Here is a 20,649-nt window from a genome sequence, read left to right on the forward strand (position 1 = left end):
CGTAAGGTTACCCCTGCTATATGAGGGGTAACCTTACGCCAGTCCCACGTAGGGCATGTTAAGTATGGCGTCGGGTCCGTGTCGTGTTTTCCCGTCGGGTATGTCGTTTTACTAAGTCGTTCTTGAATACGACTTTACGTCAATGACGCACACGTCGGCGTCATTGACGTTTTACGCCGAGAACTGGTGCATGTGCACTGGGCTATTTTAAGCCCGATGCATGTGCAGTTCGTTAGAATCGCAGGCGAGCTCAATTTAAATAGAAGCCGCCCCCTTGGATATACGCAGGGATACGCCGGGCCAATTACACTCCGCCGCCCCAAACTACGGAGCAAGTGTTTGGGGAATACAGCACTTGCTCCTGTAGGTTGGGGTGGCGGAGTGTAAATGGCTTACGTGCCGCCCGCCTACTTTCTTTAAGAATATGGCCCTATAACTTTTGCGCAAACCAATCAATATAAAAGTTTATTGCATTTTTTTTTACCAAAAATACGTAGAAAAATATATATTGGTCTAAACTGATGAAGAAATTCAATTTTTTTTTAAATTGGGGATAATATAGCAAAACAAAAAAAATTGCTTATGTTTATAGAGCAAAAAATAAAAAAACGCAGGTGATAAAATAGCACCAAAATAAAGCTATTTGTGGGGGGGGGGTTTGTTTAGGTACAGCATTGCATGACCGTGCAATTGTCAGTTAAAGCGACCCAGTGCCGAATTGTAAAAAGTGATCTGGTCAGGAAGGGGGTCAAATCTTCCAGTGCTGAAGTGGTTAATCACCACTGCCTTATAAAGCCACCGTTTAAACCAGCATTGTGGCCTACGATGTATTTTACACTCCGCAAGGTCCCAGTAGACAATGCAGAGTAGCAGTGAGGTACAGAGTGCTGAACTGCTCTCTGAAATGCAGCACCTGGCATATAACGGTTGGCAATATGTATGTTGGGTGGAGTGATCTGGTGTCTGACAGAGATGGTGGTGTTCTGGCCCGAGGGTAGGTAGGAAGCTGTACAACAATGCGTGTAAATGCTGAGAACCAATGAAGTGAAGTGGACCTTTATTTTGGCTCCCACAGAACACCAATCAGAGGGATTGTTCGCATTCTCCCACTGGATACAAATATGGGGGGGGGGGATAATAAATTTTTAAGCCAGTGACACCACTGAAGGGAAGGAAGGGGGGTTTACTGATAACAGTAAAACAGGAAAAATAGAGATGGTGAATCTCCTCGACAGAGAAACAAACAATAAAAACCTTACAGGGGTTTGATTTCCACACAACTCTGTTGAAAACTAAAAATAAGTATTGTCTTTAGTTATACTTTAACTATTTTCACACTGTACACAAGACAACTTAAGAAAAGTTTAGCGGTTTCCAGCACAATTGGCTCATACCTGAGACACTTTGTCGACTTGAGTCAGCATCTCCATTACTTGTATTTGAGTTACTTGGCGTGCTGTTGTCAACACCTCCTAACAGAGGGCGCAAGTGACTTACAGAGACTTGTTCAATGAATGATGTTCCATACTTCCGAAAATACCACCATTCAAATATCTAAAAGAAGAAAATACATTTACTTATGAAAGCAAACCTGCAAAGGTTGAATTTGTTTTGCACATAATAAAATTAATCCAGTAGGTAGCGGTGAAAACAATTGCCTAAATTTATTTTATTGGGATTTTATGTGATAGTCCAACACAAAGTGGCACATAATTGTGAAGTGGAAGGAAAATGATCAATGGATTACAATTTTTTTTTAGAAATAAATATCTGAAAAGTGTGGCATGCATTTGTATTCAGCTCCCTTTACTAAAATCTAGTGGAACGAATTGCCTTTGGAAGTCACCAAATTAGTAGTCCACCTGTGTATAATTTAATCTCAGTATAAATACTGTTCTGTGAAGCCCTCAGAGGTTTGTTAGAGAACCTTAGTGAACAAACAGCATCATAAAAGGTCAAGGAACACATCAGACAGGTCAGGGATAATTGCATCCAAATAACACGCTCAAGCTCATCTCCTCACCACTCACAGCCACAAAGGCAAGATAATTCTTGTTGGGCAGTGTATTAGTGCTCGAACAAACACACTTAGACTGAATTTTAATAGTTCAAAGAATGTCAAGCAAAATGGCCGCCCCTTGAGCATGTTAACTTCATCAAATCTGGCCCTCTTTGAAAAAAGTTTGGGCACCCCTGGTTTAGATCAAAGCATATTCAGGTGTTAGAATGGCCCAGACAAATTCAATTGAGACTCTGTGGCAAGACTTGAAAATTTCTGTTCACAGATGCTCGCCATCCAATCTGATAGAGCTTGTGCCATTTTGCTATGAAGAATGGGCAAAAAATTCACTTTCTAGATGTGCAAAGCTGGTAGAGACATCCCCCAAAAAGACCTGCAGCTAAAAGGTGGTTCTACAAAGTATTGACTTAGGGGGGCGGAATACAAATGCACACTGCACTTTTCACATAATTGTAAAAAATAAAACAAATGTAACCATTGATCATTTTCCTTCCACTTTTAAGATTATGTGCCATTTTGTGTTGGTCCATCACATAAAATCCCAATAAAATACATTTACGTTTTTGGTTGTAACATGACAAAATGTGGAAAATTTCAACGGGTAAAGGTATGAATACTTTTTCAAGGCACTGTACTGTAAAACTTATATAGGTATTTTTGAAATGCCATTTTTACATGTGTGTCCTTTGTGTTCTATATGGAGATTTGCAGAAAAAACACTAGAGGGTGCTCTGTATTTGACTCCATCCAATGTATCTTTCCCTGTGTAAAGTCTAACTTGTTTCCTTTTTTTGTAGAAAACCCCAAAAAAAAAATGTTTTCGTTTTGGATAGAGTGGAGATTGATTACAACACCCATAAGGATGTTCATTGCTACCTTTGCCCCCCATTAAGTAAAATACAAATTTGGGTTGTCCCTAGAACAGAAATTAGTGGGGAAATCTAGATCTGGTGAACCCCAATGGATTCCCTTAATTTTTGGGAATTTCCTTTCACTTCCTATTCTGGCTATGAGACAGGAAGTGAAGGGAAATCCCTTGTGACTTGCCTTTGATTTTGTGCCAATTAAGCAAGCCCTCATCCACACATGAGTGTTTTGTAGTGTGTTTCCCTTTGATTGAGCTTAACATGCAGAATCGTTATGTTTAGAATCGTGACTATTCACATTTCGAAGGCCAGTCACTTTTATACACTCGACACCCTTAAAGTCAAAGAAGTACATGCGCGTAATCAGGCACTTTTGGTCCCATATACTTCAAAAAGGAGCACATGTAAACATGAAATTAGAATCACCTCTCCTCCTTTTGGCTGGGTCAGGAAACAATACACATAGCATGTAAAACACGGCTTAAAATGACCAAGTATGTGTCCTGCTCAGGTGTAAATGCAAGTTTACACCCCCCTCCCATCCCCCAAATACTTACATGGGCCCAATTTGAATCCAACACTGTGCCAGAGAGCAGCAGCTCTTTTTTCTCTCTCCTAACAGGACATGGAGACTGCCAATCAAATTCTGTGAGGAGGAAGCAGAGGCAATCTGTAATGTGTCGAACGAACAACACTTTGTGCCCCTTTAGCAAGTGACATGCTGGGGGGGGGGCACTTTGAAGGGAGGAGGCGGCGCCAAGAGCACTGATGGGGGACACCGGAAGAGGAGGTTTGTAGACCGCTCTGTGCAAAACCATTTCATCAACCGGGACAAGAATATTCCTTTGGCTTCAAAAATAGCTCATGTAGTGTTTTGGAGCTTCACGACAACGAGCTACAAGCACCTGAACACTCATATGTGAACAGGGACAAATTAAACAAAAAGGGTCTTGTTTAGCATCCTTTAGCTACAGAATCGCTCAGGGTGAACATGCCTAATAATTTGCTCCTGTATTTTTGTTCCTACAGAATGAAAATAACCTAAAAAGTAGCCAAGATTTCTTTTTTGTTCTTTGTGTCCCAACAGAGAAATTCCTCTTTGTTTCCTGTCGTGGGGACACAAAGTGAGAGGAAATTGCAAAGAAATTATGGGAAACTTTGTCGCCAGAAGAGGCGTACTCACTGGAAGATTTCACCTCACCTTATGTACTGGAGACATCTATAAAATGTTGGAATTTCCATACATTTTTATTCTGTTGACAATGGTCAGCAAAATAGGGTGAATCTAGACAGCAAGATGTCACACTTGCCAAAAATAAAAAAGGAAGCTTCTGCTTTAAGGCAGACGTGTGCTTAAATAAGCAGACTATGCTTCATGCTTTACAATGCTGGGCAATAGCTGGATTTTCTGCTCCTTCTCATTGTGAATATCCAAGTAGGCCAACTCAATGAACACAATCAACCATAGAGTGAAGATTTAAAAAAAATTGTTAACATTTTTATCCAGCCAAAACATTTTTATTTTTTTGGTAGAATGGGTAAGGATTACAACCTGTCAGCTTATACCACTATCCAGGGCTCCTGTTAGCAAGGCAGCAAGTAAAAAAGTCACCAACCGTATCACAAAAAAACAAAAACAAACAGGTGTTCAAATCCATCCCCTCTTAAGGCTGGGTTCACACCATTGTGAATTGGATGCAGGATCAGGATCAATAGCAGGAGATTTTGACCGCCTCTCTATGGAGTCGCTTCACATATCTCTGCGGCAGGTCTGGTGCATTTTGCAGAAAAACGCTGTGCGTCTTTTGATCCATTTCAGGTCCGAATTCAGCCCAAAATTCGGACCTTAAAATGGTGAACCAACACGCACCTGCTGTGAGCTGCATCTGGCTCATATGTGAACCCAGCCTTATTCAAAAGTTAAAGTTCTGGTTTTATACCTTGGAGGGATACATCTATAAATTACTGCATGAATGTGACAAGCATTCAATCACCCTTGATTAATTCTGCCTATATTTCTCTAAATACAGTGATTTCTAATGATTGCTAGCTCTACCTAGTGGCCATAATGTGGTCATTTTTTCTGATTGAGACATTTCCGAAAAAAAATACCACATTATGGCCACTAGATGGAGCGGGCAATTATAGCAAACCACTATAAAGAAAAATTCAGCCAGAATTCATCAAAGACAGACAAATGCTTGTCCAGTGAATTTTTTTAATAAGACGTCTAAAAGAAAGAGTAATTAGACCAAGCCAAAGAGTTCCCTAAATCTATCAATCTTTAAAATTACAAAAATAAGGGAGAGTAAGCTTGAAGAATAAATAAGAAAATACTCAAAATGCAGACAAAAACGCAGCTAAAAATGGTGGTGAAAAGAACATTCCCTATAAAATAAAACCTGTTAAATGACAACGTGATCAATGAGAAACTGCCTGGAATGTAACCTGAAAGACCGTGAACCTCAAGTCATGTATCACTTTTATAAATGTTGGGCTGAAGTTATAAAGCTTAGCACTGTTTTATGTGGGCCGTTTAGTATCACAATTCCACCCAAAATGGATCTCTGTTTGGGGAGACACAAGTGGAAGTAATCCCCCTTTTGCATCTTCTATATAAAAAATTGCTCTGGAAGCTGAAGTTGGCCAAAGACAGACAGTAGTTGGAAGCCGTCTGCATGCCTGGGGAGGTCTTGGTAATCCACAAGGTGACCACTAACCAATTCCATCATAAATCCATTGGCAAAGACCATTGTGTTTTGAATGAACATAAGCACATGAATGAAGATACAAATACAATGTACAAGATCCTATGCAATAAATGATTTAGCCGAATATAAAATACAAGCCAAAAATAGATTACGCTTATCAACCAATATACAAGGAGACTATCTATAGTGGTAATAATCAATAGCATTATAATGGCTGGCGAACACATGCGATTGAAGTTAAATAAAATCATTCTGAGATCAGTGCTTTTTCACTCTTCCATTCAAATGTAATGTGAACGTATGGCTCATGCACCTCCAACACCTTCAACACTAGCCCAAAAGGTGCCATCATAAAGCAGGATATTTAAATACACAAACCTATAAACTAATATAAAGCTAAAAGCAAAAATAAAAATGCAACATGTACAACCAATAAATCGAATACATTCTGTATACATTGGAACTAATCTTGCATTTACCAACTTCATGATGGCGGTTCTAATGTTCTGCCGTCACTCGAAAGTCTATAGCAGAAATTCTAACACACTCACTTTTCTTGTCAGCAGTTTTGCATATTATATTTATTGCTAGGTTCCGCTCATGTATCTCCTAGCCAGGTGTGCAATGCTGCTTTGTATATTATCAGCCTACTAGGCAAACAAGGTGGCAGTTAAAACAGCTACTGCAAGTCTGTAAACGATTACCTGTTTCTAAAAAAGGATTAGAGCCATTAGTGTAGCTAAGGAGTTCTCTGCATGCGATACTTGAACCCCAAGGGTACATTTCAAGAGTTCACGGGCACTTTTCCTAATTTACATAAGGATACTAGTTTGTAACTTTGGCAAACAATTATATACAAAACAAACTAAATTAAATTGGTTATTTAATTAGAAAACACTAACATGCATTTAGTGGTTTGAACAATACATTTATAAATTGCAGGGGGTACCATGAACGGATATATGCAAAGGGTACTTTGCTCTATTCACACTAGTGGCAGGACTGATGTGAAGTAACACTCTCTGGCACTCAACTCGCATCAAAGTAGTGCATGAACCTTCTCGAAGTTGTATAGATTGGAATGGGTGCCATTGTCACAAGTCACATGACAAGTCGCACTAGTGTGAAAAGGAGCCTAAATGTTGGTTGCATTATAGGCCCCTTTCACACAGGCGATTCGATCAGGTCCATCTGTCAGTTTTTCAAGTGGACCCGATTGGCCCCCTCCACTCTTATGGAGTGGCGGATGTCCTGTCACTAGCCAAACCTGTATGCCAAAAACCAGATGGATGGGAGACCTATTCCCAAGCGGTCTGGTGGATTGGATGGCATCGGATGTAAATGGACAGGCAGTCCACTTCCATCTGATTGCCCCATAGAGGAGAACAGGACTGTGTCTGCTCTGCATAGTGGAGACGGACCTGTCATCCGTCTGCTCAGTGGGAATCAGCAGAGAGATCCCCAGCTGAGCAAGCAGACAACGCTTCACAGAGGCGCCCATGTAGAAGGGGCCTCAAGGATACATAAGAGAAACACAGGAGTAACTGAGGTTCCAGAAATTCTGGAGTGGATTATAATGTACATATAATGGATGTTTGGGTTTCCAGGATGCTCTAAACCAGGAGTGTCAAACTGAATTTCATTGTGGGCCGCATCAGTATTATGGTCACCCTCAAAGGGCTAGTTAACAGCCCCCCCCCCCCCCCCATTATCAAAAGGCAAGAGTCCCCCACCCTCCCTTGCATCACAGTGCACCGCTCTTACCATGTACTGCCTCAGCTGAAGAGGCTGGGGCGGCACTGGGAAGTAGAAAATTGCAGGGTCTGGAAGAGGGCTGGAGTCTGCTGAATGCAGAGACCAGGGGAGGAGGAGAAGAGGGGGTTCTATGGCTGTATAGGAGAGGTACAGAATCTATAGAAGGAGTTCTGTGCTTCTCTTGGCTGCCGACAGCCGAGAGGGTCGGGCAGAGACGAGCCTCTCCTCAGCTGCACAGAGAAGTGCAGAAGCCTGGTGGAGGTGTCCTGTCCTCTCAGCTAATGACTGTCAAGACAAGCTGGGGGTGAAGACAAGGGGGTGCTGCAGCAGAGGTGTGGGGGCCACATGAAATTGCCTGGAGGGGCAGATTTGGTCCTAGGACCTTGTGTCTGACATATGCTCTAATCAGTTGAGCTCCTTCGCTCAGGCTTCATGTTGGTCCAAATGTTATAGATTCCCCCAATAAAAATCTTTCGTTCAAATCATGTTTTTTTTTTTTCCCCTGTAGAAAATGTGCCATTTGTCATATTAATGCAAAAAGGCATCGGAAAATATAGACTCCTATGTACCCAATTCCACCCATAAACACTTTTTAATAAAAACATTTATAACATGCACCACTAAATATGTGGTCTATGTTATTAGGTATCCATGTGGGTTAGACTATATCCGCTTAAAGCGGGAGTTCACCCATTTAAAAAAAAAAAAAAAATCTCCCCTTAGCTTCCTGCTCGTTCGGTCTAGGGGAATCGGCTATTTATATTAAAATAGGTGCAGTACTTACCCGTTTTCGAGCTGCATCTTCTTCCGTCGCTTCCGGGTATGGGTCTTCGGGAGCCGGCGTTCCTTCTTGAGTGACAGCCTTCCGAGAGGCTTCCGACGGTCGCATCCATCGCGTCACTCGTAGCCGAAAGAAGCCGAACGTCGGTGCGGCTCTATACTGCGCCTGCGCACCGACGTTCGGCTTCTTTCGGAAAATCGTGACGCGATGGATGCGACCGTCGGAAGCCTCTCGGAAACCTGTCAATCAAGAAGGACCGCCCATTCCCGAAGCCCATACCCGGAAGCGACGGAGAGGATGCGTCTCGTAAACGGGTAAGTACTGCACATATTTTTAAATAAATTGCCGATTCCCCTAGTAATAACGAGCAGGAAGCGAAGGGGGAAAAGTGCCCTCTAAGGGTGAACCCCCGCTTTAAGGACCATCTCACGGCTTTTTACGTTGGCAGAATGGCACGGACAAGCATAAGGGCGTACAGGTACGTTCCCTTTAAGATGGTGCTGCGTGGGCACGCTCGCAACCCTGCCGCCTTCTCCGCGAGTCTGACCGCGGGTCCCGCGGACTCTATCGCCACAGGGATACCTGCGATCGTCTCAGGGAAAGAGAGCGGGGAGATGCTTGTGTAAACAAGCATCTCCCCGCTCTGCCTAGTGACAGTGATCACCATTTCCTGTATTCAGAAGCAGTGATCACTGTCTTGTCACACACAGTCCATCCCCCCACACAGTTAGAAGCACTCATCAGGGCACACTTAACCCCTACAGCGCCACCTAGTGGTTTACCCCTTCACTGCCAGTGTTATTTTCACAGTAACAGTGCATTTTTATAGCACTGATCGCTGTAAAAATGACAAATGGTCCCAAAAATGTGTCAAAAGTGTCCAATGTGTCCGCCATAATGTCGCAGTCACAATAAAAAAAAAATTAAATAAAAGCGCTGATCGCCGCCATTACTAGTAAAAAAAATTTAAATAATATATAATAAAAATGCCATAAAACTATCCCCTATTTTGTAGACGGTATAACTTTTGCGCAAACCAATCAAACGCTTATTGCGATTTTTTTATACCAAAAATAGGTAGAAGAATACGTATCGGCCTAAACTGAGGAAAATAAAAAAATTGTATATTTTTTTGCCTATTATAGCAAAAAGTAAAAAATATTGGATTTTTTTTTTTTAAATTGTAGCTCTATTTTTGTTTATAGCTCAAAAAATAAAAACCGCAGAGGTGATCAAATACCACCAAAAGAAAGCTCTATTTGTGGAAAGCAGTGCCGAATTGCAAAAAGTGGCCTGGTCTTTGACCAACAAAATGGTCCCGGGCTGAAGTAGATATAGGCCGTACTATACGTCAGCGCCAGACGAGACTAAAAGAACATGGGGCCAGATTCACAAAAGAGATACGACGGCGTATCTCTGTGATCCGCCCGTCCTAACTATGCGGCTGATTCATAGAATCAGTTACGCATAGCTAGCCCCAAGATCCGACAGGTGTAATTGACTTACACTGTCGGATCTTAGGATGCAATTCTATGCTGGCCGCTAGGTGGCGAGGCCAATGTGGTCGGCGTAGAATATGCAAATGACTAGTTACGGCGATCCCCGAACGTCCGCGTTACCCGTCGCTCTAACTTTACGTTGTTTCCGTCGAGATACGAGTCGTAAAATTAGGGCTGAGCCCTAAGTGTTCTAAGCCATGTTAAGTATGGCCGTCGTTCCCGCGTCGAAATTTAAAACATTACGTCGTTTGCGCAAGTCGTCCGTGAATGGCGCTGGACGCCATTTACGTTAACGCCGAAACCAATGACATCCTTGCGACGTCATTTAGCGCAATGCACGTCGGGTAATTTACCCGACGGAGCATGCGCAGTACGCTCGGCGCGGGAACGCCTAATTGAAATTTGAATTGGGCGGGCTTGCGCCGAGCGCATTTACGTTACACCGTCGCAAGTTTACAGGTAAGTGCTTTGTGAATCAGGCACTTACGCTGCAAACTTGCGGCGGTGTAATGTAAATGGATTACGTTACGCCGCCGCTGCGGAAATGTATGTGAATCTGGCCCATGGTCACCAATATTAAATAAGGATAACCGAAACAGTCTATCGCAGTGATGGCGAACCTCGTCACCCCAGATGTTTTGGAACTACATTTCCCATGATGCTCAGGCACTCTGCAGTGTATTTGAGTATCATGGGAAATGTAGTTCCAAAACATCTGGGGTGCCAAGGTTCGCCATCACTGGTCTATCGCATCATTATGCTACCCATCATAATAGAAGTTTAAAAGGGACTGTTTTTGGGCATCAACAAGTTTACAGGAAATTGGAGGGGAAGCCATACGACAAAAGGGGTGTCCAAACTGGAGATCCAATGGATTTATAAGGGAAAAACTTATAGCCCCTATGGCATGAATATAGAATGGTATGTGAACGCATTCATCAGCAATGCATGATGAATGGTCCCATAAGAAATATTTTTGCCTTCAGAGAGTTTGACGACTATTGTACCAGAATCTTCGTCCGTTGGTTTTAATTTTGTAGATGTTTAATTTTTATCATCGTAAAAATGTTCCAAGTTTGTATTAGTTTACCATTTATATATGTTTTGGTGCCATATTCCCCTTAGCCACAAGATGGTGCTGTGTCTGAGTGTTGTATATCTTCTATATTCTATTTTAATATTTTTGTGTACTTGTTGTGCACATCATTAAGTTAATACACCGATTTATAATCTTTTCTTCTTGAATGAAGAGGCTGATCAAATTAAAATAAAAGGTAATCATGTTGCTGCTCTAATGGCCGTGACTGTTCTCATCACATCCGGCGTCTGGAGCGCAGCCCACTTCCGCATCCCAATTACCATGTCGCACACATATAAATCGTCTTAGTGTCAGTTTAGCCATGCCCCTGACCTTATTCTGTGACGAAACGACATAAGGAGGAGTCGGCGACTAGACACTAGTGCATGCTGGGACACAGCGGTTGTCTTTCTGGTGGGGACTGCTGGATTTTATACAAACACAAGCTATTTTTATCTGCCTAAAAATATGAGTTCATTCCCTTATTTATAACCAAAATAAATGCTGTTCTGGTGTACTGCGCAATGGAATTTTATCTCCTCCTGTTCACATGGGATGATACTTATGTGGTGAATATTACTGGAGTGCATATTGAACAAGAAGATCTGCACCTGGGTTTACAAATGTGGCCTTTGTGATGAGGGCCCACTAAAGAGGGCAAGCGGCTGTGTGATTGGGTGCCGGTGATGGTTTCCTCTGTCATATACTTGCCTCCTGCTCACCACTGATTCAACTGTATTGGATATCTATTCCTGGATTACGTTTTACGGCCTTTAATAAATAGGATCATTTAGTAATATGCGATAGATTAAATATATAATTAAAGTGCAGCGCTTATAAAATAAAGTGCAAAAAATATAGAAAATAGCATGAATGATTCTTAATAGCAGAACAACCTGTGGGTTCTGGATGTATAGGTGCACGCAGTACCTAGGTCTGTACTCTCAGCCTCCCTGTACAGTACATGAAACTGCAGCTTTAATGGAGATTGATGCCGTTTCCATTGTAGCACCCCTTTACCCTAGGGAGATGAGGAGAATCCCAAGCAGATCAGTGGGCTAGCATTTTAAAGCTCAAGGTGGAATCCATGACTATGTGGGATGTAAGAAAATGGGAACCACTTCATTATAAAAAAAAATTGATTTTTTGGATTGTGATTAATTAAACACTGAGTGGACATTCACAGGGATCGGACCAGGGAGAATGATCATCCCGATTTTGAACAATCTTTATTATGCTATTCAAATATAGCCCATGACCAGTTACCAAATCACTTAAGTGGCACGCACGTTTCAAAAGCTTCAGCACCTCCGATATACATCAATTATAAATGATAAACTATATAGATTTAAAAAAAACGTTGTCAAATCCTAATTGTTAGAACATTAAAATGACAAATGTCTGCAATAAGACCAAAAGAAATTCAAGTATCAAGAGAAAGAATCACTTAGTGTTCCAGCCCCAGAGGAATTGCTCATTTTCGAACTGTGATCATCTTTAGGGAGATGCATATTTTCCTTTAAAGAATCTACAGAGAATCAATTAAACAGTCTCGCTCCTCATTAGCTGTAAACTGCGCACATAATGGTACACCTACAGATACCACTATACACGGGGGTTATGAGTAAGATCCTTTGGGTCTTCCTTATACCAGGGTCTTGAAATTAGAAATGTCAGCAATCCCAACACAACTGGACTAAAAATAAAATAAAAAATGTATTTAACAACTGTAATTTGCCAGAACTGGTCTGCATCTGTTCCAATATGGAGTACTTTGAAATGGAAATGACGTAGTCCACAAACAGCCCAGTTATTGGGCAGTTTAGGCAACGTTAAAGTGGTTGTAAACCCATTACAACCACTTTAACCTACAGGTAAGTCTACATTAAGGCTTACCTGTAGGTGCTGGAAATATGTCCCAAACCTAAAAGGTTTAGAAGATATTTGCAGAAAATACCAGCACCAATATCTACGGCACATGCGCTGTAGACATCGGGCACAGGCGCTCTGAGCGTGCCGCTTCTAATGGTGATCATACCGTTAGTAGCGGCACCAGCGCGCACGTGACGTCATTGCTGCTTCGGCCAGTCACAGCGCCGGAGCAGCGGTACCCGGAAGTCACTCCGGGTATCATGGCAGCGAAGGAGGTGGTCACCCAGGACCGCTGCGGAGGCTTTGATCTCAGGTAAGTACTACATAATGAGCTAGTATGTTATGCATACTAGCTCATTATGTCTTTGCCTTGCAGGGTGTTTTTTGTATTTTATTTTTTAGAGAGGGTTTACTTCCTCTTTAAGCTGAGCATATATTTCTCCATCTGGTTGTAAAATGTCCTTTAGATCTACCATAAACCACTATAGCATACAAGCACCTATCAGACTGGGTACAAATTAAATTGGTTGGCGAGGCCTGATTTGCTCTCACCAGAATTGAACGGAGATTGAACAATCGAACTAGAACATGTAGGCAGCTTTCGTTTAGTAAAGAGTGGAACAACAGAACCTCAGTCAGGTTTTCATTGCGATTTATGTCTCTGTTGAGGGGATTCACTCTCACCATTTATCCTGGCAACCGCCATCACTAGAAAAGCGGAGGAGAAATCCAAAATGTTTACAACCGCCACCAAAACAGGAGGCAAGATCTTCCAATGGACCTTCTCTGTACTTTTGAGGACTTGCCTCTTCCTCGGGTTAGCCGTTGGATTCTCAATTGTCCTGTCACGTGATATGATGGATCGTGGACTGGATGTTGCCGTTTCTATACGATAAGCTGTGATTTGTCATTTTGTGAGTTTAATACATACCATCTTTGCATGAAATAAACTTATGTTTTGAGGATAATGTACTAAGCCGGTGCACCCTCTGGAAAAGGAGGGACCTACTCAATATTAGGTGGGTGGTCGTAAAGTTAAAGGCTGATGAGTGTATTTCTGTATTGAAATCAATTACAACTCATGAATTTTGCACCCTGTTATGAATGAGCCCTTAAACCCAACATCATAGTCTCGGTTCTGATCTTTGGTGGCTCGAGTTTTTCAGCACAGGATACATGACAGTCACTGCAAGGGCACACAGAAAACAACTGCAGAACAATTCAAAAGTATAATTACAACACAATTATCAAACTGTAAAGTAAATTGTTTTATGGAAATGTTAGAAATATCGTCTTAAGGGCAATACACATGGGTTGAATGTCAGTCGGTTCTATAGAAACCAGCCAACATTTGGCCCGTGAAGGGGGCATGACTGAAAAAAGTCTGCCCATCGGCACCCAATCAGCACTATCAGCCAATGGCAGTCCTCCTGTCAGAACACAATAGCTCAGCTAGGGAGATCACTGTATCTACCCGAGCTCTTCCGTATTTTTTTTTTTTTTTCGTTCAGCCTGCTGGGTTAAAAAAAAAAAAAAACACAGATGGTGTGTACCTAAAACACAGTACATACAGAAAATGAAACTACACACTAAAGTTTTTTGATTGTATAGTTTAGTTATAAAAGGCATGTACATATTTCTTGGATAACAAAACCTACGCAACACTAACCATTGCAAACCTACGCTGGTCCCACCCAAACATATCAACTGGTCTGCCAGCCATCTTATTCTCTATGAGAGTCCTGCCCGCCTCCCAGCAAAAAAATTTAAGTCAGCAGCTATACATACTAGAGCTGCACAATTAAAATCGTTAAAAAATCATGATCTCTATTCAACTCCCCTGACAATCTCCAATGCAGTTTGCAGATTCTTTCAGTGCAGTGGAGAGACTTCGCTGTCAAAAAGAATATCTGGGCAGTCTGCCAAGTTTTTAACAGGAAACCTTGTAACTAATGCTTCCTTCTTAGATCAAAAGGGATAAACTGTGTGTTTAAAGAAAAAATCCAGGCAGTCTGCCAAGTTTTTAACATGAAACATTGTAACTAACTTCCTTCTTAGATCAAACATGTGTGTGTAAATGCAGGAAGTTAAACTACTTAAAGTCTAATTTTTTTTCTGACACTTGTTTAAGTAAAAATCAATATTTTTGCTAGAAAGTTACTTGGAACCCCCAAACATTATATATAATTTTACCAGAGACCCTAGGGAATAAAATGGCAATTGCTGCAATATTTTATGTCACACTGCATTTGCCCAGCGGTCTTTCAAGTGCAATTTTTAGGGAAAAAATACACTTCAATTAATAAAAAAAAAAAAAAAAAAGCGAACAGTAAAAGTTAGCCCTATTTTTTTGTTTTAATGTGAAAGATGATGTTACACCGCGAGAATCGTGATCCATCTTCTAAGCAAAAAAAATCCTGATTCTCATTTTAGCCAGAATTGTGCAGCTCTAATACATACCATAAGCTGCTGACATTTATTATTAGTACACCTACCTGTCCTTGAATCCAGCGATGTCAGCACCCCAGCCAATCTTTCCTTCAGCTCTCGGGTGCTGCCTACGCCATTTGTGGTAAGGGAAACCGGCAGTAAAGCCTTTCGTCTTCACAGCCGGCTCCCTACTGCACAAGTGTGAAGTGCACTGCACTTTGAATGGCCCAGCGGCGGTGGAAGGAGGACGGAGTGGAACATCCGAGTGACCTTGTCGTGGCAAAAGGTACCCACTTCCCCCTCCTCCCCAAAAGGTGCCAAATGTGGCACATGGGGGGGGGGGCAGATGAGCGGAGCTTCCACTTTTGGGTGGAACTATGCTTTAATATGTACGCTAAACAACGTTTTTTTTTAATGCACCGTTTTGATACAATTTGGGATATTGCACTATGCTCTTGGCCTTGTTTAATAAGGAACAGTTTTAGTCACCAATTGTTCACATGCAAAGGGCAAGTAACAGCACCTACAAACAAATCTAAACTCAGCACTTCTGTCATAACTTCTGTTATGGGACTTTGGGCCTATTACATCTTCACATATAACCAACCCTAAATTTACAAATAAAAAAGTATTTACTTACCAATATAAGCCCCGATATGAGGGAGGATGTACCCGTCAGAGCAACATAAAATTTAGGGGTCAACGTATTCAAAAACATGCTCACTGAAAGAGAGAAGAAAGACCGGTATAAATCCTTACTGAAATAAAAAGGTTTCCCTCAACAATGCAATCATCCTATAACAAACACGTGCCTATTGTGCCGGAATGGTCTCACTTGGAACATTTTATTTGCGTATTGTTTTTTCTATTGAAAACGGAATAAAAGCTACTGAAAAGAAATAAAGATTTCTTCAACCAGAACAAGAAAATCGTATACAAAAGACAACACTTCTAAATCTAAATGAGGTAAAGTTTCACTTTGGGTATTCTTTGCAATCACGTGCAAGAAAAATAAAATGTTTGCTTGCAAATGACTTGGATAGAAAAGCAGCAGAGCTTCCCCTCCTTTACGAAGATCTGGAGCAACTGCAGTGCACAGTATATTTACCTTTAAACCCAATGTCTAAAGTCTAAAATCGTAAAATAAAATTGCAGATATCCATTGTTTTATGAAGTATAAATATAATTTTCATTCTCAGTCTGTAACCACTGGAAAACTCATCTGAGATGAACGTTTGATCTGAGCAACATTCATATGTTAATGAATTTATTATGTGGAAAATGTTAGCGTGAGCAGTTTGGGTCCATGCACACTAAGCACCTGAAAAAATGCCAGGACCTTTGGCAAGTAAAAGCAGCATTCATAATGGCTTGTATTGCACACAAATTCATGCATGTTTATGTATGTTTGCATTTACAAGCAGGTTTTTTTTCCAGAACATTTCCCTCTGCTCATTTTTCTTTATAAATCAATTTACATTGAAAATGCCAAACACACCTAAACTCTCCATATATGCACATTTATCAGTCAAGTGTTTTTTCTGACCAAAAGATCCTCTCAAAGAAACGCATTTCCTCAGCCTGAGAACGCTTGTCTTCAAATATGCCTGTAAATGCCCAAATTTGCATTGACACATAAGCTAGCAGAGTTTTTTTGGAAGTTTTTCTGGGGCCCCCTGAAGGCGCACCTGGCTCCTCCTCATCAAGTGCCCCCACTGAGAGGCACGCTCCCATGGAGGTGCGCTCCCAAGTCTTGCTGCTGCGTCCATCGACATAGACAGCAGGACACGACCCTGCCCCCGGCTCCCGTGTGACTGTATTTTATTGACAACAGGGGAAGCCAATGCCTCTTGCTGCTATCAATCTGTCCATAGAGGACCCATGACAGTGGCTGGAGCTGCTGGGCTCGTTCTCATCGCTGGAATGATCAGGTTCAGGTAAGAAAAAGGGGGGCAGCTGCACCGCAGGTTTTTCACCTTAATGCATTAAGGTGAGACACCTTGAGAATTTACAACTCCTTTAATGGGGGCATAGACAGTAACAACAACTGGCAAGTGTTCTAAACCCTCTCCACTCGATCCAAAACTAAAAGAAAAAGTATAAACTAAAAGTAAAAAAAAAAAAAAAAAACTCAACTACCCAACACACATCCCAGCTGCAAATACCCTACTCTCTTGACTAGGCAAGTGAAAAAAGAAAAGAGCCCTGTGTAAGCCTATAGCTAGTCTGATTACTGTTTACAGTGGGCAAATGGCACTCTCTCCCCAACACCACATGACAGCACTTGTGCCCTGTGATTGGTTACTCTCCATAACTAGAAGTACCAGGATATTCTCTTTGCTCCCAGCAGGCAAACAGAACAGAAGGGCAGGGATTAAAAAAGGTAAGCAAAACAGAGCTAATTTGGGTTCCATGGTCCCCCACCCAATAGAGTAATGAAAATTCCAATGACCGTATATTTGTGTTTGGCGGGCCTGTGACCTATGAAATACCCTTTAGCTGGATATTGTTCCAGCAATGCCAGGCTTCAAGATCATCCAGCTGGGGAAAAAGGCCTTGGTGGAGGCTTTCGAGGCCATCTTGAACCTCTGCCATATCTCACTTATCTGAATCTTCAGGAGGGTAAACCTGTCCCACTCTCTGGCCGTGCCTCGGGATTAAATGCTTTTGGCACTCAGTGGTGCATTATACCACCACACATTTAGTAAACTATCTTCCTCCAACCATTTAAAGAGGCACTTTTTGGCCCAAATAATAGCCCAGGAACTAGAATTTCAAGAGGCTGCAAACAACTCACTATTACATCCCTTAAAGCACGCAAGACCATCCTACATAAGTGGACCCATCAGGAACCCCCACAATTTTTTTGCTAATCGCTAAACTAACCTATGTTTTTCACATGGTCTTGGTAGAGACCTCCTTAAGCAAAGATGTTTTGGTGTTTGGGAATCCTTTATCCAAACCCTCAAAATAGAAAAAGAAAAGCGTCCCATGCACTGACCTATTATGTAAAGTAACTAACAGCACAGAGAAGACCACCCTAAAATTTAAAGGGGTTTTGCCGTAGCCAAAAAGCCAACTGAAAATATACAAGATACCCAGACGGTGACCCTAAGGAGTAAGGCTACCTCTGGGTAAGAGGCTACTATAGGCAAAGCACGGACTATACTCAATGTATGCAAAAATATGAAATTTAATGAATAGTTAGCTACAAAACATGATTAAAACTGATCAACTGTAAATACCAATTGAAAATGTGGCAGAGCTAGTTAGTAAAACAAGAAGCTCCCGCAATAGCGGTTATGTGAATATCAGACAAACAAACATAAAACAGTGACAGACATACAACAATAAAACTCAGACAGTCCGGACACAAAACGTATCACCTCTGTGGTGGTTCACCAGGGAAACACCCCTAATAATTAAAGAAAAAAGTGAACGTACTTATATTGGTATAACCAAATAAATGGTGAGTAAACCACAGAGGTGACACTGCAGGGAGGGGGGGGAGCAGCTAGCTACACAAGGAGAACACCCTATATAACTTATATTCGATTGTATATGTTCTGTAAATGACGGTCTGTACATAAATCAAATGATAGGACCCACCGATGAGGGTAAATATGTCCAGTGACTGATAAAGTGCAGACCTATCGATAATAAAAGTTAGGGTGTCATCAAAGAATTGCAAGTGAGACAACAAACAAGACTGCTTATTGCACAGTGGATAGTAGACCGCTAGGTCATATTCCTAGGTAGTCTCACTCGTGGATCATAGCCATGACCGGGCTCAATACAGTTCCTGAAAAGAGATACGACTCAGAAGTGCAGTTCACGATGCAAACAACTCAAATGAAGGCAATTTGATGCTGAAATAATAATTATTGGGACGGTCTTACCACGTCCACGAGTTAAAGTTGATGAGCTGTGTTAGAGATTCTCCGGGTCATTTGAGAGGATTTGTCCTTCATATGTAGATCATATGTGTAGATCCTTATTTGATGCTTGTATAGCCCGATCAAGCACAGCACAAACCTTATAAAAAGGTACCGCCTCGAGGGATAACCCTCATGTGAATCAATATCTCCGTGATATTGAGTTAGGTTGTCCGGTGTGCAGGTATGCTGGCGTGTATGCGTGCTGGCATGCAGCAAGCTGACGATGATCTCATCAGCTTCTATTGGGTTAGCGCTCCCTCCTACACCTGGTCCCAGCTGGTAAGGGGTGTGTGTGTGTGTGTCCGGCGTCTGAGCGTGTGACGTCAACGCGTTTCGCAAATGACTTGCGTAGCTTCGTCTGGACGCTTGGAAAGGGGCCGTGCATCACTCCTTTTTAAGCATAATGCCATGCACGCCCACTTTCCTGAACTGTACGTTCAACAATTTTATCTTTGAGTGTTTGTTGATTTGGTCTCGTGTTGTTTGTAAAGACTGATAGGTTCCTTCATGGTGTATTGATAAGAAGCCGAGTCAATATCATTGTCTCATTTTGGTCTTTGGTGTGTTATCAAAGTTCTTTGCGATATGTGCCCCGTTTGAGACAGTATTGTTAGAAGAAAGCTGATTCATTTCTTCAAAAATATCATAAAATGATGCTATCTAAAATGTATTTGGTGTATTTGCATTGGTGTGTCTGACCTCAGTGGGAGAAAGCCACTGAGGTCAGACACACCAATGCAGGTCTCCTATTGGAACCCATTCCCTCCAGATTTTCTTCACTCAGAGGTTGTGTTTTCACAGGTGTCCATCTGACCAATGACTGTCCTCCTGGTCTCTGGCTTCTTCCTCCTTCTGCTAACCTATAAACAGCTCTGTCTTGTTGTTTTCTATATCCATCGCTGGATACGGCTGGGTTCTAGTGCAAGTGGAGGATCTACTACTGCCTTAAAATCTTTGGTTAAGAGATATGTTGATAGTGGTCCGGCAGGACCCGAATTTCTGGTAAGCAGCTGCATGATTGGTGGTGGATTCACATCTGGTGCTCAGTTACAGCATTTCTGGAATTTCACGGGTGTCTTCATAGCCATATGGACTTATCTATCTAACTTTCCAATTTTGGACTTTATGGACTTTTATTCAATATATTAATTCTGTGATTATTAATTTTTAGCAAATATTGCCATCACGGTTTTTATTATTTGTGTTATATTGTTTAAGTCACTGCATTTTTTTGGGCTCACACCAACCACTGCTTAGGAGGGACGGGCAGCCACGGCTTCCTGACTCTGCTATTGCAATTATTGCAGTCACGATTGACACATCCCAGTGTTACTTGACTACTGGGTTTACACACACCAGTGTTCAGTGGGAACAGGTGGCCACGCCCCCCTGATCCCACGGATGAATCTATACCTTCAGTTTGGATTTAACTGTTAACACACATACTTGGTCACATGTTTATTTGACACAAGTGCACAATTGAGTATAGCGCAATTATCCCCCCTTTTTTTCAATATGAATATTAAACTAGGAGGGATCATGTTTTTTATTTTCCCATAGGAGGATGAGGAAAGATGCAACTTGAAACTTAGGGTAAGACTTGAAAAGAAGATATGGACAGCCGCACACCAAAAAAAGGTGGCCTTTAAAAAGGAAACAAAGGCACTACAAAGCACAGCAAGCAGTGGGGTATATAGCC

General features: G+C 41.7%; 1 protein-coding gene across 6 annotated transcripts in view; it reads right to left on the minus strand.

Moving 5' to 3' along the window:
* Positions 1–20,649, minus strand: part of ST7 (suppression of tumorigenicity 7) — a 169,891-nt gene that overhangs the window by 86,598 nt on the left and 62,644 nt on the right. For all 6 annotated transcript variants that reach the window (XM_040343764.1, XM_040343763.1, XM_040343765.1 and 3 more), the window contains exons 2-3: positions 15,653–15,735; positions 1,395–1,554 (exon numbers count right to left, since the gene is read on the minus strand). In XM_040343764.1, coding sequence (XP_040199698.1) covers positions 1,395–1,554; positions 15,653–15,735 — 243 coding nt within the window. The remainder of the gene's footprint in view (positions 1–1,394; positions 1,555–15,652; positions 15,736–20,649) is intronic.

This window comes from Rana temporaria, chromosome 3 (assembly GCF_905171775.1).
Source record: "Rana temporaria chromosome 3, aRanTem1.1, whole genome shotgun sequence".
Lineage (NCBI taxonomy): Eukaryota > Metazoa > Chordata > Amphibia > Anura > Ranidae > Rana > Rana temporaria.